Source organism: Nothoprocta perdicaria, unplaced genomic scaffold (genome assembly GCF_003342845.1).
Source record: "Nothoprocta perdicaria isolate Ctin4 unplaced genomic scaffold, notPer1 scaffold_177, whole genome shotgun sequence".
Lineage (NCBI taxonomy): Eukaryota > Metazoa > Chordata > Aves > Tinamiformes > Tinamidae > Nothoprocta > Nothoprocta perdicaria.
In genome coordinates this window covers 1,305,625-1,332,739 of record NW_020454949.1, presented here as the reverse complement: position 1 = coordinate 1,332,739, position 27,115 = coordinate 1,305,625, and the positions used below count along the sequence as shown (strand labels likewise).

General features: G+C 41.9%; 1 protein-coding gene across 5 annotated transcripts in view; it reads left to right on the top strand.

Annotated features, from left to right (window-relative positions):
• Positions 1-988: 988 nt before the first annotated feature.
• The window catches only part of YEATS2 (YEATS domain containing 2), a 42,521-nt gene continuing 16,394 nt past the window's right edge, over positions 989-27,115 (top strand). For 2 of the 5 annotated variants that reach the window (XM_026036357.1, XM_026036355.1), the window contains exons 1-16: positions 989-1,097; positions 3,740-3,837; positions 3,940-4,032; positions 6,680-6,922; positions 8,331-8,446; positions 9,575-9,736; positions 11,303-11,414; positions 12,259-12,303; positions 13,318-13,504; positions 15,739-15,978; positions 17,838-17,996; positions 20,469-20,572; positions 23,156-23,263; positions 24,228-24,401; positions 25,613-25,871; positions 26,246-26,407. In XM_026036357.1, coding sequence (XP_025892142.1) covers positions 998-1,097; positions 3,740-3,837; positions 3,940-4,032; positions 6,680-6,922; positions 8,331-8,446; positions 9,575-9,736; positions 11,303-11,414; positions 12,259-12,303; positions 13,318-13,504; positions 15,739-15,978; positions 17,838-17,996; positions 20,469-20,572; positions 23,156-23,263; positions 24,228-24,401; positions 25,613-25,871; positions 26,246-26,407 — 2,362 coding nt within the window. In that variant the 5' untranslated portion in view covers positions 989-997. The remainder of the gene's footprint in view (positions 1,098-3,739; positions 3,838-3,939; positions 4,033-6,679; positions 6,923-8,330; positions 8,447-9,574; positions 9,737-11,302; positions 11,415-12,258; positions 12,304-13,317; positions 13,505-15,738; positions 15,979-17,837; positions 17,997-20,468; positions 20,573-23,155; positions 23,264-24,227; positions 24,402-25,612; positions 25,872-26,245; positions 26,408-27,115) is intronic. The other 3 variants (XM_026036356.1, XM_026036359.1, XM_026036358.1) reach the window with 3 other exon arrangements.

Below are 27,115 nucleotides of genomic sequence, written 5' to 3'. Positions count from 1 at the left end.
CGGGAGCGGCCTCCGAGGTGAGCGGCGTTGCGTGGCCGACACCCCCGGCGCGGGCGGCGTTTTGCGGGGTCCCTCCTTCACACGGGCGCGGAACTGCGCGCGAAGCAGAAGCGGGGCGCGCGCTGGGTGCGGGGGCGCGAGGCTGCGGGCAGGAGTGTGGCAGGTGAACTTCAGAGGCCGTGCCAGGGGGGACTGCGCCTTGACTGCCCCGCTGTGCGTTGGTACCTGTGCTTTTGCACATATCAGTTCGCAGTGCTTTTGCTCTGTGCTCGTGTAACTTCATAGGGGAAGTTACTTAACGTTTTCCAAGCAGCCTTGTGTGTGTGTATCTCTGCTTGGATGGCAGCTTGCTCAGAGCAGTCACTGTTGTGGCACTGAGACTCTGCACTGCGAACAAGTGCCACATGCGATGGGGCTGGCACTGAGAAAATTCCCCGCCTGCAGTGAGATGAAGTGTTCAGTCTGGGGGTTCTCCAAGACCTGCTTTCAGGCCTCACCGAGGACGCCGCTGTAACCTTGGCTTCAGTCCACAGTGGCTAAAGCGGAAGAGAAGTTGCTAAATGAGCACCAGCCTTGGTGGCTCTCACTGGACACGCGTGCTAGCCCCGCATGAAGACGTTGGCCTTCCAGGAGGGAGCCCGGGGCGGGTTGCAGAGCAGCTGCTCCGTGGCAGCAAAGGGCATTTAATTTTTCTGCCTTACCGTTCCAGCATCACAGGAGCTTGATGCTTGCCAGGTTGAGATGGTTTTTAGAGACCAAAAATCAGGAACAGTGTGAGTCTGTGGGGTGTCCATAACTGGACTAGCTCAGAGTTTTGCAGCTGTGGGGTGACCTGTAGCATCCGGGGAAAGGGATGTTCCAGTTGTTTTACCAGATATGAGGCCATACTCCCCACAGGGACCCTGTGGATTCAGAACGAACTTTGAGCGCTGTCTAGGAGCTGCTCTGGATAATGTCACTGCTTTTATTTTCCTCTCAGTGGAGTAATTGAGACAACATGTCTGGGATCAAGAGAGCAGTTGCGGAGAAGGACCCTGACTATGAGGAGATCGCAGTCACACATCCCAATAAGCGCCACAAAGCAGCTGAACAGTCAGGTAGGAACTGTCTGAATTGCAATCTTGTTATGCATGGGATTAGAAATGCCACAGATTCTGCATGTTGTCTGCAAACAGTTTGGAAAAAGACTGGGATAGGAGGAGCAAAGGGACAAAGGGTGAGGAGGCTCATGACACCTCTGCAGGGTAGCATAAAGGTTGTGGATTGTCATACATGGAGCTGTTCATATAGCTGCTGGCTGAGCTGAGCATCAGTGGGGGCAGCAGCAAAGCTTGTGGTCACGAATCATGCATGAGAGCAGCAGAGCACAAGCTCTCCGGGACATCTGGCTGGATTCTCTGGCTCTTACTGTTTGCTAAAGTAATTGCCATTCTGTTTTCCCAGCTGTTCCTTGTGCTGTGTTATGCTGTTACCTGTGCATTTGTTTTGCAGTTGAAACCTGCTGGCAATTAGTTTACAAGTTTTGAGGATGAAGCAATTGGAAAAAGTACAGTGTAGGAGAAAAGAAATTCATGACTCTGGGGATAGGCTGGCTCTAGGAAAAGGGAGACAAATAATCCCAAGAGAAGGTGGGTGAAGTGAAATGAGGTAATGTTGTAGAAGGGGTAAGTTATGGAGATGGCTCTTTTTTAAGGATGAAAAAGAGGAGTAACTACGTGTAACTACATCACTGAAAGAAAGATGGAGAAAGAAGTAGAGAGCAGGAGTGGATGAGTAGCTTTGCATTTGGTACTGTCATGGAGCACGTCGCTGTTTGGGAACCATCCTGCTGGCTGGATGCCTAGGTCAGGTTTAAATCTCTAGGCAAGTGAGAATAGAGTCTCTCGCTTGTATGACAGGGCTGAGGGGTAGAGCAGTATTTGGTGTAGCACAGCTAGTGGGTGAAGAGCAGGATGGAATTAGAAGAACGAAGGTGGCTGTGGGATCTGAAGAGGATCCACGAATGGTGCAGGGTGCTGGAGCTGCTAACTGGAGAGGGACAGGTTATGGTTTCACAGGTGATGTTTTGGAGGACAGTGTACGGCTGGAACAAACTAGAAGACCCTGAGCTTCACTCTGTGCTGCTACGTCAGGTCTTGTCTGCAGGTTCCAGATCAATGTGACAGTGGAGCCTTCCTGGAACTAGCTGTGGCAGAACAGTGTTGCTGCTCCCACCTCTCTGCCAGAAGTTGCACTTGTTTGTGCTGTTGAATCCCAGTGACTGAGGGCAGATTTTTATGCTACTTCTGAAGCAACTTCTCAGAAGTTTTTAATAGTTAGCCAGACAGGTCTTAGTGCTTTTGGAAAACTTCTTAAAGTGAACTTATTGCTCAGGTGATTCTTCCAAATGGGCTTCTTCCTTCTCTTGGAAGAGTTCTAGTTCTCTATGCAAGATTTCCTTCAGGTCTTCCAGAGCAGATACCTGGAAATAATATAATAAAAGTATATACATATGTCAAATGCAACCATATATATTAATATATGGCAAATGCAACCATAAACTGCATTACTTCCATTTATGTAACTATGATCAGACTGTCTGATCAGACAGTTCTGTGTGCCAAGTGCAATGTACCTGTACAAATTTTGAACAAACTTTGTCTTCTTCATATTTTCTATTGTGATATTAGAAACCTCTACAATCAGATGTATGCCCTTTAGTCAAGCAAATGCTTCCCCTGAAGCACTTGCAAACAATGTCAAGTTTTCCCAGGGAACCTAAGCTGCTTCTCTGAGCTGCCTTTTCTGGAAGACTCTTACTGGAGGATTCTTACTGGCTTTTTTTCTACAAGTAGAATTCCCCCTTTTCAAGTTCCTACTTTGAACTTGTTAAAAACTGGTGTATTGGTTGAATCTTCCAGATATAATGTACTCTGCTGAAAGGAGGGGGAATTTAAAACCTTTGTTAACTGTATAACAAAAATAATTATTCTTTCTCTGTTGATACGTGTTGTAGAAAAAAAAAAGATGCTGTTTCAATTCCAAAAGTCTTAATTTACAGTAAGGAATTAAAACAATTTGAAATATTGAACTACATGTTTTCTACCAAGATCAGTGAACTTCCATAGAATGCATAGGAATTTTTGACTATCCTGCTGGAAGAGGATTCTGTGAGAAGCGGACCGACTGTGGATAATATAGTTTTTTGTGTGGATAATGAGAGGCTTGTAGGCCCTCCAGAGCAGGCTGTGCTTTGTGCCAGTGCTGAGCATACAAAGTACTTGAGTTGGTGTTCCTGCATGATGTGGTTTAAATTTCCTGGATATGGACTGGATTTGGAACTCTCTCCCAAAGAGGGCAGAAAGATGTAAGTAGTATGCCAGTGTACCTCAGCACAGCTGCAGTGGTAACTGCACCTGGCAGTAGCAAATTTGAGTTTTCCTTTTCCTGTTTCCAGCTTTACTGAAACAAAAGTGAGCAAACCAGTCCTGCTCTTGCCATCTTCTAAAGTTTTTGCCCTCTAAGGCCTAAAAAGGAAAAAAAAAATCCTCCAAATATACCATCTTTTAAAGGTATAGGTGTTTTTTGTTAAGATAGGAGATTTTCTTCTGCAGAAAAATGATCCCTCCTGCTTATTCCATCACTTTTTTACTCCTTAGTGATTTATGCTTGTAGTTTTTTTTTTCCCTCAAGTAGAACCTCAGAAATAAAAATACAAAATACTCCCTTTTCTTTGTTTTCTATGTGTGGCCTTCTACAGCTCGAGATGTTGCTGTGCAGAAGATTGAGACAATTATAAAAGAACAGTTTGCGGTAGAAATGAAGAATAAAGAACACGAAATTGAAGTTATAGATCAGGTATGAAAGTCTTTAAACTAACTGAAGTCCTAATGGATGAGGTTGTTTGGGGGACTGCTGCACTAGGTGCCCATTGTTATACATTACCTCTTCTTTTCGTAGCGCCTGATCGAAGCAAGAAGGATGATGGATAAGCTGCGGGCCTGCATCGTGGCCAACTATTATGCTTCTGCTGGTCTCCTTAAAGCTGGAGAGGTAAAAAAAATAATTTTGTAATAATTAGACTTTAGGAACTATTTGCAGGGAAAGCCTGTGTAGGCCGTGGGCTGTTTAGTGTTGTGTTTTGAGATGCAGTTTCTGAAAGAGTGGAATCTGGAATGCAAACAGGGATGGGAAAGGTGACTTGTGTGCCACTAATTAGGCCTCAGGTACCCAGCAAGACAAATCTTCAAATCTTCACTGAACAAGTAGTTCAGAACTTTTTTTTTTTTTTTTTTTTTCCCCTGAAATGGTCTGTTATTATGAGCTCTTGCATGAGGATACTCACTTCATCTTTACAAAGCCCAGTAGGGTAAGGAAGCAGATTGATTTGGGGAATTGTCTAGAAAGAAGTGCAGGTTCCCAGGCAGTACAGAACATAAAAACATTCTCCCTTACTCAGGTGGATGAACTTGATGGTGTTGATAAAGGAGTATGTAAATTGATGTAAATCAAAGAGATTTCACGTGGGGATAAAAACCAATTTTGAGCACCATGACCTTAGTGGCCTGCTAATTATGGCCTGTTCATACTGAGGTTGAATGCAGGCTTCTGATTGTTTCACTACCATTTTTTTCCCCTCTCCTCATTGGATTCTGGTTGAGCAGCTGGAAGTGGGAAAGATTATCATAGTATTGGAAGCTTGGAGATCTTCTCCTGTTGTGACTTATGTGTGAGTGGCTGAAAAATCTGAGTGAGATTCTCATGTTTTTAAGTATTTTTATCAAATGTCATCATGTGTCAGCAAAAGCTTCTACTGTCATGTAGAGTGGGATTTTTTGTTTGTTTGTTTGTTTGTTTTTTCTTGCTAAGTTTCACACCTCCCAGAAAAAATAACTTTAAGAATTGTTTTGAAGTACTCATAGAAATCACACATCTTACTGGTATGGCCCAGGTCTGATGTTCGTTATTATTAATTTATTGTTATTATTACTGTTGTTATCTGTACTTTTTATGAGTTTATGGCTGGCATAGTTATATCTTTGATTTTTAAATTGCTTCTAAAATTGTGACATGCATGAAGGCTAAATCAGATCTAATTACTAGTTTTGATTCTCTTTTGTTGTCTGGTTTTAATGCATGGGTAATGGTTGTTTGGTTCTGTTTCTAATAAAAGATTGTCTGTCTTCTGCTTCTTTTAGAATATAGGCCTTCTGTAGTTTAATTTGTTGTATTATTATATAAATGCCTGTGAGGTTCGAGGAAGATTTTTCGCAAATTCCTAATCTCTTCTAATATTAAAAAATTAACCTAGTATTGCCAAGTTTTGAGGCTTACAACGAAGCATGATTGATTACAGGTTTTTTGTTTTGTTTCGTTTTTTGCTCCCCACAAACTAGTGGACAATGTGTTGTATATTGGATATTTTGAAAGAACCTAAACAAAGCTGAAGGAACAAAACTGTTAGGATTTTTTTGTTTTGTTTTATAGATGAGCTTTCTGGTTTTGGGGGGGGAATTGGTAGGATTTCTGTTTGTGTGTAGCAAAGTAAAAGGTCAAGATTTAGGTTTCAAAACTGCTCCAAGTATTCTTGAGCAGGGAGAGTTGTGGGTTGTTGGGATCACATGCCTAGCATACCACTGAAAGAAAAAAGCTCTCCAGCAAAGCTTTGAAGTCATGACAAGACAGTACTCAACTCCCTTGCTGCTCTCACCTCTTGAAGACAACTCCACTCCCAGTACTGCTGGGGTTGCCTCCAAGCTACCCACTCTGTCCTCGCAGCAGGATTTTGGTCACACCAGGGATGTGGGTTACAAATAACCGTGCAAAGAAAAGCAAACCGAGCCGTTGTTGTCTGTATTGTTTCTCCTTGTGACCAGCCTTGGCTCTCCTTGTGACATCTGAAAGCTGAAAGGGGGTTGTTTCTGCTTAGTTGATTCATCATCAAAGCAGGGTTTCCTGAAGGAGATGGAGTTAGGGTCTCGGAGGAGAACTGGCGGCAGGACGCTTGCTTTGATGAGCAATGAGTGTTTTCCTTGATAATTCTGGCATTAAAAGCAAATTCAGAAAAAATCTATTGGGTCTTTGTTAGAGTAATGGGAAAAAAAAAAAAGGTCTAAGCACCTTCACCCCTGCAGTCTTTGCAGGCACCTATATAGGTAGGTTTGGGAGTGTATAAGGCAAGCTCTAATATGTCTGGTTTGAGACAACTTTGCAAGCATGCCTAAGCATACTATTCTTCATCCCCTGTTAAGTTTTTGTGAGCAGCCAGTGCACTCATATGTGCAGCTTGCCTCGTAGGCATGCACAGGAGCAACAGTCAAATACATTTACATACTCTGCTTGCTTCAAGAGTCAGACAGCTCTGGCCTCACTGTGTGTGAAAGGAAACTGTACATACTTTCCAAGGGAGGGAAGCCATTACTTGCAGTGTGATGTTATGGGTGTCTGACTAGGTTGTAGACCTTCTTTCCAGAAGTGGATAGGTTTCTGGGATCTAAAGGCTTATAGAAAATGATTAGATTTGGGCTCTTGCCTCTGTAGGACAGTTACAAGCTTTTATCTTCTGTGGCATATGTTTTACTTGCAAGGTAGCTGATTAAATATTTTACCTTCCTTTGGTCATTATTTTTTCTGCTCTGGCAGAGCCTCATTTTATCTGGGCTAAAGGGAGAATAATGACTTTGTCTGGCATCTCTTGCAGGGGACAAGGTCATGTGATGCAACGATTCTTAATCACCCTTCAATCAAAAAGTTTTTAGAATCGCCCTCCAGATCCTCATCCCCTGCTAACCAGGGGTCAGACACTCCATTTGCCAACCACTCCGAAAGCGACTCGCTCTCTCAGCACAATGACTTCCTCCTGGACAAGGATAATGGCAACCTGGATGGAGAGGAAAGGCTGGCCAATAGCCTGGACCAGAGACAGAGCAGAAATACTGGCCGGGTAAAGTAAAACTCGAGTAGCAATCAAGTTGTTGGAGATGTGTGCTCTGTCTGGACGTGGTGCCAGCACCAGCAGCTCTTCATATTTTCGCCCATCTCCCTGAAGATCTGTTTCTTACCCTCCCAACTACTTGTTCCCAGTCCTTCAGCCTAGCTTTGCTGGGAGGCTGACTGAAGTGCATGTAGCTTGAGTTAATGCCTCTTAATTCAGTCTTGCCCAACAGAGAAGGGACCCAGGGAGTAGTAACAGCATGCATGTTAGCACTCGTGATCTGCTGCTGTCTTGGCCTCTGGGGAAGGAGGTATCCCACAGCTCCAGCAAAGCGTTTTGCTCTGCAGCCAGAAGTCAGATTGGGTAGGGTAGAGCCTGGAGAAAAGAGCAAGATACATGTCATTCTCAGCAGTGGTGAGGAACCAATTTCCTTTCTGTCTTGTTCAGTCCCAGGCCTGGCAGAGGAGTGCAGCCTCTAGAGCCATCCAACCCAGAGATGCTTGTATCTTGTTGAATATAACTAAACTGTACAGTTAGCAAGTTGCAGGGCTAAGCTGCAGGAGCAGTGCTGATTCTCCACCAAACAAGCACTGGGTTTCCCTTGTTAAAAGGGCTGCAGTTTGCTGAAACCCTGCAGGATCCATAGCAGGAGGCAGGTGTGCAACATATACAGTGGACCCACCTGGGTCATAACAGCAGAATATAACTGCTGTTAACTGGACAGTAGAATTTTATTGCAGTAGGGACTTCTGTGGCGTGGTTGTATTGCTTGAGTCTGGCATAATCTTGGCCACAATTAATAGCTGAAATTGAGTAACAGGGTTGCCTATGCTGCTTTTATTATGTCCAACCACTGCAGTAGATTTGTAAGCTTGTCTAGCTGTCAGTGACACGATATGGCTGACTTCCATGCTGTCGTAGTTGAGGCTCATTTCCTTCCCCAGGAGCAGCCTTTATTTGGAGTGTTAAAGCAACATGGAAGGGTCCTCAAAGCACCACAGATTGGGAAAGGGAAGGATTTGTGGAAGCAGCTCATGAGAGGCTCATTTTTGGTTTTGGTTAGACATCAGTTGATGCCACTCTAACTGTGGTTGATCTTTCAGATAGTGCATTGCCAGTGCTGAAAGGCAGCCTAGAGTCATGGCTCCAATCCTGGTGTGCTGCATAACCTCCACCGAGCTTATCCTTGCAGTGCACACTTGACTGCATAGTACACCTGAGTTATTCAGATATGCCTAGTGAGCAATTTGGATATCTTACTTTAGAAATTGTTGGTTATTTGTCTCTCACATTGCTGCATGCCTTTATTTTCCTAACAATGCTTTACTTTCCTAGTGCCAAACAAAATAATGTTTAAGAGCAATGTTTGTTTGTTTGTTTTTTTTTAATTTGCCTTTTTTTCTTTCCCTACCCTCAGGAGAGTTCAGGTGTTTCAAACTCTCAAAAAGCAGGACAACGAAATGCCGGATTGTCAAATGATGAGACTTCACGGCTTTATGTGAAGAAAACAATTGTGGTTGGCAACGTCTCCAAGTTAGTATGAGAAGTCTTAGCGATGGCTCTTCATTTCAGGACCAAATAGACTAAGAGGTTTAAATAAAAACACAATTAAAGAGTTAATTTGTTGTAGTTTGAGATCTTGCCTTTAAGTGCCCTCTTTGAGTTTCTGGAAGGGCATCAGAGAAGGAATAGGTGTTGTTAAGCATGGAGATGCTAAGATTTATTTCTTCCAAATTTAGATAAATTAAAAAATATTTTTTTCCCCATGAAGACTTGGAAAAGCAAATTGCCCCAGTTCAGTGTGTTTGTGGCCCAGAATAGCAGCCAGTGGGTCTGTGTGAATGGTATTGACAGAAACAATAGGGGGGAAAAAAAAAAAAAAAGAGGGAGACTGAGATAAATTCTATGAAAGTCCAACGTAGTATAAAGAAATTCTTTCATAGAAGGTTTTTATGATATTTCCCCACAAATTTTAAGACAGAGAATTAAGACCAGGGACGTAACTTTGAGGAAATAAGTGAAGTGCATCCTTTAAGAAGAATTTGGACAAGTCCATGTTTTAAACTGTCAGACTAGTCTGTTCACTCTTAAGTTGGTCTCTTTTTGTGTGTGTATGTAAAATAGTGAACATTGACTGATGAGATTAGAATCGTTGTCTTGAAATGAGAGTGAATTATTTCTTGAAAATGTACCCAGAACCAGATTGTCTATGAAACTTCTTACAGTTTTTTAAGAATTGCTTTTTTATGTGTGTATGGTCCCACGTTACCCATGTGCTCTGAAATGATGTGGGAGTCTCAACAATTCAGAAGAAATGGGGAGGAAGTTTTGATAATGATGGTAGTAAAACATTAAAATTTAGACGTGTTTAAATGCAAGGGTGTCATATGGCAGTTCTGCACTGAGATACTGAGGAGATATATTAGAAGCATAATATAGAAATAAGTTTATGAAATCCAAATTTGTTTTCTGAAGGAATTTTTTTGGAGAGCTTGATGGAATATTAGAATATGGAATAATGAGCAGAACTCTAAATGGGCTAGGTTAAGCACGTTGCCATTCATATTTTTCTTTGTCTAGTCTTCCCCACGGCACTTTTTGTTAGGTTTATCTTCTTATCTTTTTATTTATTTATTTATTTATTTTTAACTTCTCTGCCAGATACATTCCCCCAGACAAGAGAGAAGAAAATGATCAGTCAACCCATAAATGGATGGTCTATGTCCGAGGCTCTCGGCGAGAACCCAGCATAAATCATTTTGTCAAGAAAGTTTGGTTCTTCCTCCACCCCAGTTACAAACCTAATGACCTGGTAGAAGTGAGGTAATAAGGCACTATTCCAGTTTCATGCTTGCTGCACTTTAAATGCTCAGATTTGTAGAAATTTAGAAATTTGTAAAATGTAGAAATTTTCCTTATTTTGTATTCCATGCCTTACGCTAACCTCCAGTCTGCTGGACTTGCTCACCAAATAATAGTCGAAAATAATCAGCTTTTATGTATTTTTGTGTATTTATGTGAGAGTTTTTTGGGTTTTCCTACTATCAAAAGCTTTTTATTTTGTGCTCTCTATATGAGTTAGTGCATCTACTCGATGTATCAGCCTGCCCCCTGTTCAGGTTAGGCTTTTATTGTTAAAACATGTTCTCTCTCTCTCTCTCTCAGTCCCTTGTGGAAGAGAAAGAGGAGTCTCAGAAAGCTAATTGGCCCATAGTTTAAACGATTTATATGTATTTGGGAAGAAATTTTATCCCCTTCCAAATATTTCTCCTCTGTAGTGAGGTCAGCGGGGTTGACTCTGCTTCACAGAATTAATTTCCCTTGACTGTGGTGGTGCTACAGGAAAGTAGCACAAACTCATTCTTGTTTCTTTGCACAAACAGTGGGAAGAAACCTTCAAGCTACTTTGTGTCTTCCCAAAGAAATTATTCTCTAAAGTAGGATCTGTTGCCTATTTGAAGGAAAGCTAGATTTGTGATGCCTAGGTACAAAATATCAACATAAATCTGACAAAATAGATGTGTCTTAAAAGGCAACTCCAGAAAGACATATCTGAGATGAGAAGTGTTGGTAAGGGTCACTAATTATCCTGAGATCATTGAGGTGGTGAGGTGGATGAAAACAGACTCCTCTTACTTATGTAACATACTTACATAATTACACCTGGATGCTATATATTTTGTGCCTTCTCCATTTCAGTCTCACCAGTGCTGTTGTCTCCTCGTTTAATCCCTTCTAGTTAATTGATTTCTTACTGTAGCATAATCCCAGTCATTTTAATTAACATTCATGTTCTGGATTGAAAATAACCTTTAAACCTCTTGTGGTTTGTTTCTGTGCAAAGATTGGGATTTACAATTAAACTACAGTTCAGAGTTATGGCAAATATTAGAGATAAATATGGCCTTCTTTTCAGCTTGGAGGCTAGTGCTAATGGAGTTAGCTTTTCTTTGGTATATGTTTGTTGTGCTGTGTGCCTTTTTGGCAGTAGATAGGGGATAATAGAGACTGCAAAATGCAGTCTTGAGAACTCACCTTGCAGCAGTGCCCTAGGAACTTACTTTGGCTTCTATTAAATATATATATATATCTTGTGTTTGAAGCAGCTCTTTTTTTAAAATGGCAGTTGTCCCTGATGCTCTCTACTCCAAGATACTGTTTTATAGTTTTCTTTCCTCTTCCATTATGCAAGGTGAAAATATGTTTTGAGCTGTCTACAGAAGTGAGAATTTTTGTAGATTTAGTCACTTGATCAGACTTAGTGTTCTGTCCATGCTGAACGGCAGGACTGAGGGTAACTTTCAAGAAAGCAGTCTTAGGTTTTCTGAAAAAGAGATGGTGAAAACTGTCTCTTTTGCATCCAAAATGTGAACCATCATTTGTTTCCAGAGAACCTCCGTTTCACCTGACCAGGAGAGGCTGGGGAGAGTTTCCTGTGAGAGTCCAGATTCACTTTAAGGATAGCCAGAACAAGAGGATTGATATCATACACAATTTGAAGGTATTTGAATAGAATGATTGAGAGAAAGGCAATTAAACATTTTCTTCTGCATAATCTAGAGGAGGCTCTGCTTTTGTTTATGTTTCCACCTCCCTCTGTTGTATCTCTGTCCTGCTGCTCATTTATACATGAATGGTTGAGATGGAGAATCAAAAGAAGATTCAGGAAAGGCAACCTTGGCTCTGGTAGAAATGATGCTGTAGCTGAGGAACCCAGTCTACCAAAAGCTGGAGTTGATTCTACTCGGAGCAGCAAAGGAGGTAGATACTCCTGCTCTGCAGTTTGAGATTTTATCATCCTTCTACTGCCTTTAACTTGAAAGGTTACTGCAGGTTCTCTTCCTCTTGGTGAAGTGACTGTTATGTTTGTTCTGTCCGTCCACTCCCGCCTTCAGCTAGAGTTTTTGTCTGTTGGCAGAATGGGCAGGGAGAGGAGAGGCTGGGATTTCCTGTTCATTTCTTGTCTTTGAATGCATGAAGAACATGAGCAGGGACAGTTAGTTAGATGCTTCAATCGCCTTCCTCCTATGTAGGCCAACTTCCTAGTCTGCCTGTGTCTCCCGTGCCACACTGCAGCTGCATGGGACTGCATGTTTCCCCAACGACTCACTGTCTTTAGCTTTTTTCTCCCTTTCTTCTTTAGCATAGACTTTGGACTGTGGAGCTGTTATTTTGCAGAAGGCAGTGTTTAACAGCACACAGATTTCTCACCCTGTGGCTTCAGAACGTTTGATGGATTTTTCAAATTATGTAGTTTCAGCTCTTTTCAGATAATTGTATTGTAATTTTTAGCTAATGTATTGTTTTACCCCAGTTAATATAAATATGTTTGCTGCTTTGCTCAGTTGGACAGGACCTACACAGGCCTGCAGACGCTTGGCGCAGAAACGGTAAGTGAATGCGTTGTGGGAGGGGTGCTGTACATTGCCTCCCTTAAGGATTTTTAAAAGGAAAAAGCCATAAGGGACTATGTACTGAGCTGTCTCTGTTTGTTTTTCTAGTTTTGGGAATGTAGGTTACTCTCTTGTTAAGTGAAGTAATTATAACAGCTTGTCACTGTTTGTGACAACACTTTGTCTTTTTTATTTTTGTCTTTCCAGTGCAGGGGAAACTCCAGGCCTAGTTCAATGAAATGTTAATCCATACTACAGTTTTCATTATTTCTTTATGGAGCTTCTGTTTCTAGATGTCTTGATATGCTGCCCATTTCATAAATAAAGAATTTAAAATAAAGAGGATCACCTAACTATCCTGCTGAAATTTTGCAGTAAAGTACTGCTAACTCTCTGCCTGTTTCAACATTCATTACATTCATGGAAAAGGAAATAGTTAAAGCTGTAAATAAAATAAATGAATGAATAAGTCATAGTCTGTTATAACCTTATCGTTTTTATTATTTTTCCCTCATACTGTAGCGAATGGATTTTTTATTGTGAAATTTCAGCTTTTCAATCTGTGGAAGAGACTTCAATGTGAGATGTCTACTGTGATTAATGAACATTTTTGAAGAGTAGGTGATGTTATAGTGTGTTTTTCAAGGCCTTTTTCAAAAAAGTCAGAGAAGGCAAACTGCAGTTCAGTGCCCATCCCTGTGGGGATACATAGCATGCTTGGATCTGGCCTTAACTCTTTGCTACTCAGATATTCCCATGGCCAGAGAGATGTGCTATTTTACTATGGTATTTTCATGTTGCAGATTTTTTTTGCCTAGCTTAGGTGCTGCTGGACTTCTGGTCAGTCTCTTCCTGAAATGAGTGGAAATTTTATGCAGAAGTGCAGAGAGGGTGGGAGAAGATTTCCAGATATTCTGCAACATTAAAAAAAAATGAGGCATTTATTTTCACTTTAGGTGTCTTTACCCAGCTACCAACTATTAATATTATCCTTTCACCTATTTCTGGAAGGTAGTGGATGTGGAGCTACATAGGCATTCCCTTGGCGAGGAGTATCTCTTTTCCCAGTCTCCAGAGTCTGAGCTTTCTGATGTTCCTACATCTTTACCACTGCCATTGAGTATCCCAGCACCAGTTAAAGCTTCTTCACCAATTAAACAGTTGCATGACTCCAGCCCGGATGCTTCTGCAGACAAAGGTAAAGCAAATGGGTATGGGTATATTTTTGGAACCTTGGCTCTTCTGGATACCTCCTTGGGCTTAAAGGTTGCCAGTGCTTGTTATTCATACCAGATGATTTAATTCCTCAGTGTTCTGGAAAATGGATTTCAGAAATGGTAACTGTTTATTTGATGTTTGACTTTTCTTTTTGAAGCTCGAGTTTGTTGAGTAGGCTCTATTCTGCTCAGCTTAGTGAACGTGTGGCTTTGTGCAGCACATGTGGCTGGGAAGAATGGTTGTTGAGCAGCAGTTGTAATTTTGCTCTGGACAGAGAGTGTTTTCAGAGAAGTGTTGTGGTTTCTAAATGCTTTGGGACCTCTGTGTGTATAGCTGAGGGATTAGTCTAGCGGTATGTCCAGGTGTAACTGTGGTGTTGAATGTAGACAGTGCAAAAGATGTCATAGTGTACAGCTTTCCAAGAGGTGGACGCCATGCATATCGGTGACTTTCTCAGTGCCATTTTCACCTTCCCCACAAGACCAAAGTGTGTGCTTGTCACGCGGCCTCAGTGGGGCTCCAAGGCACAGAGAAAGCTGCTTATGGCTTTCGGGGCTCAGGATGCCTTTTTACCAAGTGGAGGCTTGACCTGGACTCCAATCTGCAGAGAAGTGATAGTTTAAGCCTTCTTAGAGCAAAGAAATTAGCTTGTTCTCTCAGCTATGGTCATCCAAGAGTTCCCTGCACTCTCAGTACTCCAGAGAATTCCAGCTTCCTTCAGTCCTAGTCACAACCCCTTGCATTGCAGGTACTGTTTTGCTCCTGTTGATGTCAACATTCTGAGTTAGGAGTGTGGTCTTTGTGTTTTGAACGGAAACCAATCTCCTTTTGCCACAACCATTCCCTCCCAAGTTCTCTCTTTAGTACTGAAAGCTTAGAGGCGGTTTTTGTATCTGCCTCTTACTGGGAATTCACTTTCACAACAAAAAAAGTTTGTACAGTCCAAATAATCTAAATTAAAATCTGTTCTCTAAATATGGCATAAGTTTGTGTAAATATCATCGTTTGATCCTTTTGAAGCAAACGTATTCCCTCTTGTGGTGCAAAACTGCTTTGTCGTCACCTGCTGTCTTAAGCAGCCACCTGCTTGGTCTGAATTCCCTAGAGCCCCTTGCAATGTGGTGGAATCACCTGGGACAAGCTCAATACTGGCCATTTGAGCACAGTATTCTGATTTTTAGTTTGCAGAAGGAAACTTTAGTTTGAAGTAGGAAAAACTGTGCCTCTGTTTTCATTTTAACTTTTTTTTTTTCCTCAAATACATGATGTCAAGGCTTGTATAACAGAACTCAGCTGGACTGAGAAACAAGGGGCTCTTATAGGTCTCACATTTTCTCACAAGAAAGTAGCAAAAAACAGGAACTTAACATATTTCAAAATGTGATCATATGCAAAATGGTTTGATGCCATTCTTGGTCTATCCTGACACTCCTGTGTAAAGCAGTGGCTGTAATGCTTATGTCTTACATGTTGCATCTTTCTGGTAGATCATATGATGCTGCTGATGTTGTCCTGGCTCCATGATGAGAAAAGAAAGTCCATAGTTCAACTGTGGTGTTTTCTTATGCCAGCAGCACAGCCAAAAAGAAGAGAAATGTAACTGTGTTTTAAATGCACAGTATTATATTCAGACATGAAGATGTGCAGCACGTTTAGGTCGGTAGCGCTACAAAAACAAAAGGAGGTAAAACTGTACCTTTCTTGTGCTAAATGGCACCAGCTTTTCTCATCAGGTCATCACCGATTGATCTCTTTCTACGTTAAATAAGATGGATTCCTAAACACAGATCAGAAGGCGGTAGTTGGTCTCCTTGTGCTTTTACTCAAAAAAAAATGCAGCGAGAACTTCTCTGGGAAGGAAATGCTGCCTTGGCTGTGTGAAAAGCTATTTGTGGACACTCAACACTACCAGCAGCTTTTGCTCAGTGGAAGGGTCTTACCAAGAAAACCTGTCAGAAGTGGCTGATAGCCAAGCAAAGCTTGGCAGGCTGCATGATGCACATAGTTCTCTGCAGAGACAAATGCAACAGGCTTGCACAGGAGGAGCCCTTACGCCACCTTCTCACCATTTAGCTCTGCCCACCAGTTGCTTTTCCTTCCTTGATTTGAGAGCATATTTGTTGTACCTTAATTGTGTTTGTGTAGAAAAGCACAGTAAGGAATTAGATGTCTCAGCTTAAGAACTATTTTTCTTCTTTTCCCTGTTTTAATCAGGATTCCCTGGGAATGCTGAAACTGAAAGACATGCCACGTTTTATTCTCTGCCATCTTCGATAGAACGGACTCCCACCAAATTAGCCACACAGAAAGTTGCCTTGGGCTCTCATGGAAATTCAGCCTTTCAACCCATTGCAGCTAGCTGCAAAATAGTGTCTCAAGGTCAGATTCCCAGCCCTGCAGAGTCTCCAGGAAAATCCTTCCAGCCTATCACCATGAGTTGCAAGATTGTATCAGGTGAATGTTAGTTTACATATCTGAGTGCTTCACCGTAGTGGAAAACAAGAGACTGAACCAGTTGGGCCTGTTTTGTGTCTTTCTCCAGTTTTCCTGGCAGTGTTTGAACATCAGGCAATAGGAAATTCTAGAATAAGGAGCTAAACATGATTCAAATATTAAAGGAAAAATAAATATAGGGATGAAGTGCTTGCCTTATCAGCTCAAGATCAAATACAGCTGTTCTCTCCTTATTCTTGAATGCTTTTGAGTATGCAAGTGATAGTCTTTAACTGGACCCATGCAAAGACCCAGGCAAGTATTCTTCTCCCACATGGGAATTTGAGTATGAGAAGAAGCCATTCTTCTCTCCCCAGCTTTTAGATACCTCTGGGCTGGATTAAGAGGAATTGCTTCTCGCCCTTCCTGTTGATTATGGGGCAGTAAATATGTTCCACCTTGGACACTCAAATGAGCCCTCTAGTATTTGCAGTATCAACTCCCTTAGATTGAGCAGTTTTCGTCTTCCTCTTCTGAAAATCTGCTCTTTGTTGGATTAAATCATCAGGTGACTGTAGTGAACAATATGAAATATTTTACCAGGTTCCAAACTGTGATCAGGATGCTGTTTATTAACTTGACTTACACTCCCTTGTCTACCTGGGCACAAAACCCTCCACTAAAGGATGTTTTACATCAGATGCAACTCACCAAGTCACTTGCTGTGAATATGAAAGGATGACTTGTTACATCCCTTCATTTTCTGGTGTTCAGGGTAGAGAGAATGAACTGCCAATTATCAGTTTGTGCGATTTCTGATCTGCTCCCAGCTTCATTTTCCTCAAGCTTGTTTTTTCTTCTCTTTCTGTATTTTCCCCTTGACATCTTAAAACTTTACTCAAGCTACTGGCAATTTACATATGAACATCTCTCAAGTACGTTGTCTTTCTCGCTATCCACTCCTGAGCTGCTACTTCCAAAGCTTCCCAGAAAGCAAGAATTCCAGGACAGCTTGTCCTTCTTAAAATCCTTGGTCTGTTCTCTGTTGATCTTTGCTATTTAAATATTTCCTTGACAAATGTTTTGTTTTTCAAGGATCTTCTGTCTGCTAAGTGTCACTCCTCTGATTTCCACCACAATTTATAAGTTGTTGGGATTTTCCCTGGTTGTCATTTCTCCTCTCCTCTAGCTGTCAGTACCTCCCAAGGAAGCAGACTAATAGGCATATGATGTTTAGTGTTTGCTGCCATCTCCTTTTCTGATCACTTCCTTACCTGTCCTCTTGTGTGCATTTATTGTGTCTTCTTTCACTCTTCAGCTTTTTCCTCTTCCCTTTGCCCAGAAGCTGCACACTCTACAGTAGTTGCTTTCAAGAGCTTCTCCTGCAATGGGACACAGAGACCAGAATAGCCTGGCCTACCTAACAACTGCTGTGCTTCGCAGCCTTCCTACACAAACATTTCATAGTTGGCTCTGAATGTGTGCACTGTAGGCTCCACAAGGGAAAGAAAGTGCACATCAAGGAGCTTATCTCTCTTCGTTCATCTCCTTGGGCAGGCTGGATTGGCAGGGATAATAATTCAGGTAATGTGAATCAACTTCAGCATTAGAGGATGGACTGTATGGCTTCTCAACATCCCTTTGGGACATTTGTCTTGATAGACAAAGAAAGCCCTGGGTAGGTGTGAGCCATATGCTTTGCATTCCTCCTTTTTTCTTTCTGTCCCTTCCTTCCTTCTCCAAGTCCTGTGATCTTCCTCAAACTGGGAAATGCATCCTCAAAGAATGTGTCAAGTCATTTTTTAAAAATACTGCTCTTTTTTTTTTTTCTTTTAATGTTTTTATGAGATTTACAAGATAGAAGCATTTTTTTTCTTAAGGTTCTCCAATATCGACCCCTAGTCCATCTCCGCTACCTCGTACCCCAACCTCCACTCCAGTGCCCATGAAGCAAGGCTCTGCTAGCTCAGTCATTAATAATCCGTATGTTATTGTGGACAAGCCTGGACAGATGGTTGGAGCAGCAACCACGAGCACAGGTGTGTAGTGTGATCATAGAAAGCAGTGCTGTAGTTTTTCCCCCATTAAAGTTCATTTTCCCTTTAAAATTGTTAATCTGCTAATAGTACTTCAGTGAGTGAAGATAGAAAAGTGCACAGAGGAGGTTTTGCTCCTTGCAAGGCCAATAACAGGGTGTGGTTTCTTGGCTATGGGCAGAAAGAAGGTAGAGCTCGCAGCACCTTGCAGCGAAATCGCAGTGTGCTATGCTGTAGATGTGTTGAAATGATTGAGGAGACCTGGATTACCAGGAAAACAAATCACTAAATTTTGTTACTGCTGTCAACCTCTAGCTGGTTTGATTCCAGCAAGGTTGGATCCCTCCAACTGAGTTTCCAAGGTGCTTCAAAGGTGACATAGACCTGGTATCAAGGAGGGGAGGAGCACTGAACTGAATGAGTGATGGGTGTGGGAACCAGCTGGTAATCTTTGCGCAAGTTTAGGTGAAGGTGACTACTTGCAAATCTTTTCCTGTTGTTGTTATTTTTGCAATGCACTAGTCAAGAATTGCTGTCAGTTTGAAAACACACTTGCCTTGTGCGTATATGTATTTGCCGACATCTTAGAATGATGCTCAAAGCCATGTGGGGATCTGCAGTGTCCAGGTGGCACAAACACTTCTCTAGGCTCAACTGGAAAATGAAAAAAAAATTCACTTAACAGTGCTTCCTCCTTTTGTCCAATGGGAAGAGAGAATCAACAACTGTGCTGTTTTGTTTGTTTGTTTGTTTTTTAATTTTAACTTCATAAGAGATTTGCTAGAGAGAATCTAATAGAAACAGTTCAAGTATATTTTGATGCTTGCTTGGTAACAGTGAAGCTGTTTCACCACTAGTTTTGTTTTCAGTTCTTCCACACTTCCACCCTGACTATCTGATCTGCGTTGGAAATTGCATATGGTGTGTCATGGTTTGGGTAACTTTCCTGCTCTCCTGGTAGAGATTTGTGCATGGGGGATAGGATTTGTACAGGTACCAACCAGCTGGGCTGGACTTACAGCTCTTAATGCCTCTAAAGATGCAGTTTCCTACTCCATTTGTGTGATGTAAGCACAGATTACCCTGAAAAAACACTCTTTACTCCCACTTCCTTACCTTGATTTACTGCTACCTTCTTCTATGTCACGCGAGTTAGATCAGCTCAGAGTCTGAGGCGTAAGTTAGATCAGCTCAGTAGCAGAGTGGAAGACTGTCCTCCACCCCAAATTGACTTTTATTATCAGATAGCCTCCTTGCCAGGCCCTGTGCGAGGGATGGAGAGGGGTTGTGGATCAGACATTGTTGATAATTCCGACAGTGATATTTAAAGAAGGATGAGGTATGAAACGTCATGCTTTGTAAAAGCCAACCTTCACAAACACACTTATTTCTAGAAATGGTTGTAGAGTTTACTTTTAAATTTCAGTAGGGATTGTGATAAGTCTATCCGAGAGACTGTTGTTGTGTTTTCATGTGTATAATCCACAGCTTTTGTGTCTCTTAACAAACAGAACAAACAAAACCAATCCACGAGTAGTAACAAAACTGCTGCTGAGCAGCAATGTGTTGTATAAATGCTCTGATAATGCAAGGGTAAGTTGACCACTGACTTTCCACTCCTGAACCTGCATCCAGCTCTGGTGGTCGTGGTCAGGTGCTGTGACAAACATCTCCATGTGTTCTTCCCAGAGTGGTCATCTGCAGATAGAGGGACCTGTGACTTCATTTCTTATTTCTGTTTCCTTTTCTTTCCCTGCCTCACTCTGTCTTGTTACTCCTCGCAGTGCATCACTCCTTTTCTGGTATTCATTTCTCCTGCCATTTCTTCCGGCTTCCTCAGACCCTTCCAGATGCCAGTGACTGAGAGTAGTGTAGGTTTAGAGGACCTCTGGGGAGGGGAGGGAATTCCCCTTGTAGCAGCAAATTCTGACTTGCACCTCATTTAATCTCACATATGCACATCTGTAGCTAATATCTTCAGTTGTCCAGCAAGTTTCTGGACTTTTTTTCAAGGAACAGAGCTTTAAGTGGAATGTGAGCTCACTGAGGTAAGGATCTTGCACAGGAGAATTTGGTAGTGGCTGTCGCTGTCCTAGGTGCTGCAGAACTAGATGGACTTTTAGGGCTAACTAGAATAATAAACAGGAAATTGTTCAAATATTTTAGAATTGTCACCTTTCTAATTTCATGAAGGTGATGGAGACAAAGACCTAATCTTCCCCATTATTTTTATAATTATTTCAGTTTCTTAGGAATATTAATATTTTGGATTTTTTTTTTTTTAAGATTCATAAGAAAAAATATTTTGGCTTGTGCCCATCCCAACTCCCAGTGACATACCTCATTTTGTGTTCCTCATGGAGATAGATTATAAACCTGAAGTGAAACACTATCTTCCTTGTTAGAGGAAAAGTTTCATATGTGGCACTTCTCTGTGACCCTCACTTCAAATCTGCTTTGTTTCCCAATATGCAGGGAGCCCAACCAGCAAACTGACAAATGTTTGTCAGGCCTCTCATGGAACTGGATCTCCTGTATCAAAGACCCATGGGAGCAGTTTTGTAACCTCAGCTGTCAAGGTAATGTTCTTGTTAGGTGTGTACTTTCCATTCAAAACCCAGCTTCCTATGGAGTAGTTTTTTTCCGTATGATAAATCCTGCCTCTCGGGGAACTTCTTACTGTTTAATATGAAGATTTAGTCTGTCTAGCAGCTGTAGTCGTATAAGAACAAGGTGTTATACAAGATGACAGTGTCAATTTATGCAGCTTTATTTAAATTGTACCTCCGTTAAGGCACCATTTTTCTGTTTTACCATGAGGAAATCCGTACAGGGCACAGCTCTCAGTGCCCCTCCTTTCTAATGGGCTGTTCCATAAATGACTGATCTCCACTTCATGGATGTCAATATGTGATTACACTAGAGATGCCTTCCTCGGAGCATTCACTGTGTTTGTTATTTTTGCACAGCAGCTATTCCTAAATTGAAAATAGGTTGTTTAGTGGCTTTTTGGCTGTCTGAATTTAGAAATATGTTCATGTAAACAGTGGAGTAATTGAATACATTAACAGTGGTGAAGAGGGATCATGCTTGTCATCTGCAAAGCCCCAAAGGAATTCAACTGAACTCTGTCAGATAAACTCTCTCTCATGTCGTGCACAAGGAAAGACATTTTCAGCAGGGAAGTGACATCATCAAAAAGAAACTGGTGGATATGCTGATGAAATCAGGAGCATATCCCTAATTCTGAGTCGCAAGAATATTAATGCTGGAGGGAGTTTGCCAGGCAGCCTACAGAGTGCATTTATATCCGTAACTGGAATGCTTCCCGGGTCTGTTAGGAAAGACATACCGAAAATCACTATCTAAACAGTTAGTTTGGAGTAGCATTTTAAATATCAGATATGCAGCTAACCCATTTTCTTTAAGAATGTCTCTCTCAGATGGATTTCATTTAACAGTTTTAAAGCATTCTTAATCTGTATTTTTCTCTGGTTTGAGACTGTTCATTCTGTAAGGTTTTAAATGAGTCAAAATAGGCACATATCACTACATTTGATTGAGCTCTGTATTTCCAGAACAAAGCCAGTTCAAATCTGAAGATTCTTTTTAAAAATCACAACTCTGACATGTTCACATAATATTCTATTTACGTAAGTTTGATGAAGAGCTTGTATTTTTAAAGATTTCTTTGAGAGTGGGGGAATATCTCCTAGTTGGCAGATGTTACAGTCTATGGTTAATTCACTAGTTTTCGTCTCATTAGATGCTTTCTGGTTTGCTCTGTATCCTTAATGATTTAAGGCTGTGTTTTCTTAGTCAGCCTGAAATGACCTAGGTGCGTGCTGCTGTCCAAAGGACTCCCTCCCCATGTCCCTAGCATGTTGTCACACCTCTTCCTCTTTGCTAGTATGTGTGTAGGCATTTGGTGAAGCAGAGCAAGTAATTCTCTGACCTACTTTCAGTCACAGGTGTCTGCATAAGGAAGGTGTCAGGAGTTTGGAGTTAAGAGGTTTTTGGTCGTCACCTGTCCTTGGGTCAAAGGGATTGTGAAACTGTAGCCTCAGAGTTCATGCTCATTGTAAAAGAATGCAATTATTTTAATTAATCAAAACATAATCATAATCATCCTGAAATGTGTTTGACTTCTCTACCAGCATGAAGTCCAAGAATGAAATATTCACAGTTTTTCAGGCGTGGAAGTGTGTTTATCCCGTTTAGCTAGGTAGCCTCGCTATTTCTGCCTGTTCTGCTTGGAAAGTCTGTGTGCTGCTAGGTGTGTGTGTGTGCTGCTCATAGGAGAGAAGGAGAATCATGAGATGGGATTGCAGATTTAAATTGAACAGTTTTGTCCCACAGAATTACAGAATGGTTCGGGTTGGAAGGGATCTCTAGAGATCATCTAGTCCAACCCTCCTGCTCCAGCAGGGACATGTGATGGTGGTTCGTCCGTATCTTGGATTGTATATAGTATCATAGAACAGCTAAGGTTGGAGGGAACCTCTGGAGATCATCTAGTTTACCTTCCCTGCCCAGAGCAGCATCAACTAGAGCAGCTTGCTCAGTACCGTGTCCATTTGGGTTCTGAGTATTTGCAAGGATGGAGACTCAAACATCTCAGGGCAGCCTGTTCCAGTCCTCCATCATTACTACAGTAAAAAGAGTTTTTTCTTATGTCTAAATAGTTTCTTGTATTTGTGTCCATTGCCTCATGTCGTTTTATTGGATGCCATTAAGAAATGTCCGACTCTATCTTCTTTACACCCTCCCATCGAGTATCTATACATTTTGATAAGAAACTTACTGAGCCTTCTCTTCTCAAGGCTAAAGTATGCAAATTATTTGCCTACTTTAATTATGCAGCTCTGAAATGTTATATATAAAATCTAGTGGAGGAGCTTACGTGGATTTCTTTCACTTGTTTATGATGTGGTAAGACTTGCTGCCATTGGACATGTAAGTTGTCAAATAAAATTCGCTTTGAGGGTTTGCACTGTGTATGCACTTTTATGCCAGTGTTGACTGATTTTGGAAATGACTAATCTGCGCAGGTAATTTAGATTTACCTGAATTATTCATGCTACCCTTCACTGGGAATCTCTTGCTTTATTTCTTATACTGCATATTTCGTTGATTGTTGTGCCATGTCTGTCTTTGTGCAGCAGGAGGATTCTCTTTTTGCCACCATGCCACCCCTTTGTCCCATTGGAAGTCATTCCAAGGTGCAAAGCCCCAAATCCGTGACGGGAGGCCTTGGAGCTTTTACGAAGGTATTTCTTTCGGCTTTTGTGCAGGAATAGAGAGCACAGTAGCACCATTTAGTGCCAACCCTTGCCACAAAGCCTATAATTTCCAATGCCTGGAAAAAAATGTTGCTGGAGTCGGGATGAAGTGTCTCTCTCTCCTCTCTCAAGGCTCTAATCTTACCATGATTTTTTTTTTTTTTTGGCTGCCTTTTTCATCCTTTCTTGTTTTCTTTAAATTACTACATATAAAGCTAATATTTTCAGAGCTATTTCTTAGCTTTACATGCTAAGATGCATGCAAGATGTATGATAAAAGGTAAGCTCATCCATCAGGAGTTTCGCACAACATGCTTTAGTGATTTCTGAGTGTCAGGCATTGCCATTTGCAAGTACATTTCCTTAAATTTTGCCACCCTGAATTTAAAGACTTTTTTTCTGGTAATATTAGGTGATCCAAGAGTTACCTGAAAGAATACCTCCTACCACATCTGATACTTGCAGCAATCTAACACAAAAATCAGCCTATTTTAAGCCGCCAATTTTAGCAATTATAACTATTTGTAGCTATACATGAAAGATTAATATCAACTATATTCAGTTACAATATCTGTAACATTGATTATGATTTTACAGGACAGAAAAAAAGCTTTCGAGCATGTTCTAAACAGGGAAGGTGTTTATAAATTTGAAACCTTCCATTCTGGAAGTTCAGAGACATATATGGCCAAGTCCGTTAGTAGTTTTACTAGAAATTGCAGCATTGCTGACAATTTCTATCAGCATTTCTTGTATTTGGAATATTTTATAAATAGAGACCCACACCACACGTGTGTGTCAGGAGTAGCCCCCACCTTGCACTCAGGAGGTAGGTTGGAGAGTATGAACCATGTGTGAGTTACTTTGCATGCCCTTTCTTGTAGACAGGCTTTAGCAGAGCTGATCCCTAGTGATTTAGTTGTTTTGTTGTTTATATGTCTTTATTTAAAAGGTGATAATAAAACAGGAACCAGGAGAACTGCCCCAGCAACCCCAGGTGCCGTCAACGGGGACAACCACTCAGACCTCCGTGCAGCAGTATGTCACTGTGAAAGGAAGCCACATGTTAGCCTTGTCACCACAGAAGCCGATCGTGAGCACAGGAGAGGGCACAGTGCAGTCTAAGGTACGGGATATTCGCGCATCTTTGCCCTGGTGCGAGCTGTTCTTTGCCGTGCCTTGCGTTTCTCCTAGAGCTGTAGGGTTGTTTTTGTCCTGGACACAGCTTCCTGCAGGACACAGGCAGCAATGCCTTGGCTGACTGATTTCCCCATGAACTTGGTGGCTCACATCATGCTCGCTTTCAATGCTTGTGAGGGTGAACAAGCTCCTCATTGTTTACGGGGAGTGCCTTCTGCTCCTCTGTAACCCATAATGGCAGCGAGGAGGGGATGTTTTTGAACTGCATCCTGATGACTCCAAGAAATTGGCTGCTGTCATCGCCATCGCTGAAGCTTACCCAAGTCTTCCTGTAAGAGGAAACAAATTCTTTCCATGGTCAATGGACTGAGAAAAATAATTAAAAAGAACAATAAAAATAAGGAATTAAGGACCTGAGTGTCAGGGTAGACAAGCTGGCCATGAGGCAGTAATGTGCCCTTTGTGGGCCAAGAAGGGTAGTGAGATCCTTGGGTGCATTAAGAAGAGCATCTCCAGCAGGTGAAAGGAGGTGATCCTGCTCCCTGCTCAGCACTAGCAAGGCCACATCTGGAGACTGTGTCCAGTTCTGGGCTTCCCAGTACAAGAGGGATGTGGAGCTGCTGGAGAGAGTCCAGCGCAGGGCTACGAGGATGATCAGGGACCTGGAACATCTGCCCTATGAGGAAAGGCTGAGGGAGCTGGGCCTGTTCAGCCTGGAGAAGAGAAGGCTGAGGAGGGACCTGATCAGTGTCCGTAAATACCTCAAGGGAGGGAGTGAGGAGCATGGGGCCATCCTCTTCTCAGTGGTGACTACTAGGACTAGAGGAAACAGCCACAAACTGAAGCACCAAAATTTCCACATGAACTTAAGGAAAAATTTCCTAACAGTGAGGGTGACAGAAACCCTGGAATATGCTGCCCAGAGAGGTTGTGGAATCTCCTTCTCTAGCTATCTTCAGTACCCACTTGGATGCAGCCCTGTCCCACATGCTGTAGGTGACCGTGCGTGTGCAGGGGAGTTGGGCTAGATGATCTCTAAAGGTCTTTTCCAACCTGTAGAATTCTATGAATAACCTTTATATATGAACAGTTATGTATAAAATGGCCTAAAATGTTTAACGATGGAGATAGTGCACCAAATAGACTCCAGTGGTTTCTCTTATCAGAGCCCATCATCTGATCCTTATTTTGTTGCAGGTTGTTGGTGTCCCAGTTGGTTCTGCTTTACAGTCAACAGTGAAGCAAGCGGTGGCCATCAGTGGTGGCCAGATACTTGTGGCAAAATCTAGCTCTTCAGTAGCAAAAGCTGTTGGTCCAAAGCAGGTTGTGACTCAAGGTGTAGCCAAAGCCATTGTAAGTGGAGGTGGAGGGACGATTGTTGCCCAGCCTGTGCAGACTATAACCAAGGCACAGGTGGCATCAGCAGGTGCTCAGAAAAGCACATCTCAAGGCTCAGGTAAAGTAATCCTTGGAAAAAGATCATTTGGGGAGATTCTGGTGCTTTGTAACGATTCCTTCAGCCCCAAAGACAACTGTGTGGGGTAGAAATTATTCAAAGAAAATGAATATAGAAATCCAGAGGGAAATTTTAACTAATGTGGTAATAAAGGAGATGTTATTAATTATCTTTAAGAGGGAAGAGAGAGCACAGGGATTTTAAAACAGGCTGTACTCTGTGAATAGAGTGCATGACTTTGTCAAGCCTGAAGTTGGCCTGCAGGTTCATGGGCTGTTGGGGTCCTGGGCTCCCTGGGGCAGGGAGAAGCTTGGGAGAGAGATTGGCAGAATATGCTGAATTTTGCTAACTTAGTTCTTATTCTCTCTTCCTAGTGATGGCTACACTGCAATTACCAGCCACCAACTTGGCAAACTTGGCAAACTTACCACCAGGCACCAAACTTTACCTCACCACCAACAGCAAGAATCCTTCTGGGAAAGGAAAACTGCTTCTGATACCCCAAGGAGCCATATTGCGAGCCACAAATAGTGCTAGTTAGTCTTGCAGGGAAATTTAATGAGTTAAATAATGCAATCACTTCATATTTAATGTGCTTGTCCCTTTTGCTATAAAATGTCCTGGTACTGTGAAAGTCAGTAGTAGGGTGAGAGATTCCTTTGTTCACAGCCAAAGCAAACACTGTAATTGTTCAGAAATTTTGCAGCTAAGGATTCTCTTTAACTCTTCATTGTGATGCCTAAGAAAGGAGAACTTCATATTCCTGATGCAGCAATGAGAACAGTCTGAGTGCAGTTGCAAAAGCTATTCCTAAGTAATAGAACGAGACCTTGGAGGAACTAGAAACATAGGAAACTAACTCTGAAAAGGACAAGATGTTGTATCTGAAATGGGAGAAAGAAATAGTTTTGGATATTGATAGAAGGCTTGACCCTGAGCTGTTGAGAACATCAGGAATGCTATCTTTGTTGTTGTTAATGGGCTTTGAGTCAAACCCACTGAAACAAACCTGGAAATTAGCATTGCAGAAAGGGTTCTAGTGGACAACACTTTGCTTATAGAATGTTCTCATGGGTTTTGATCTGTGTAGAGGAAGTATTTTGTTAGGAGCCTTCTCCAAAACGCTCATTTTGAGGTTGGAGGTTAGTGCAAAGGACGGATTGGGTACCATGTTGCTTGCTGCAAGTGAGGGAAGAGGTGTTACTCAATTTAATATATGAGACTGTAAATACCAAGGGTATGGC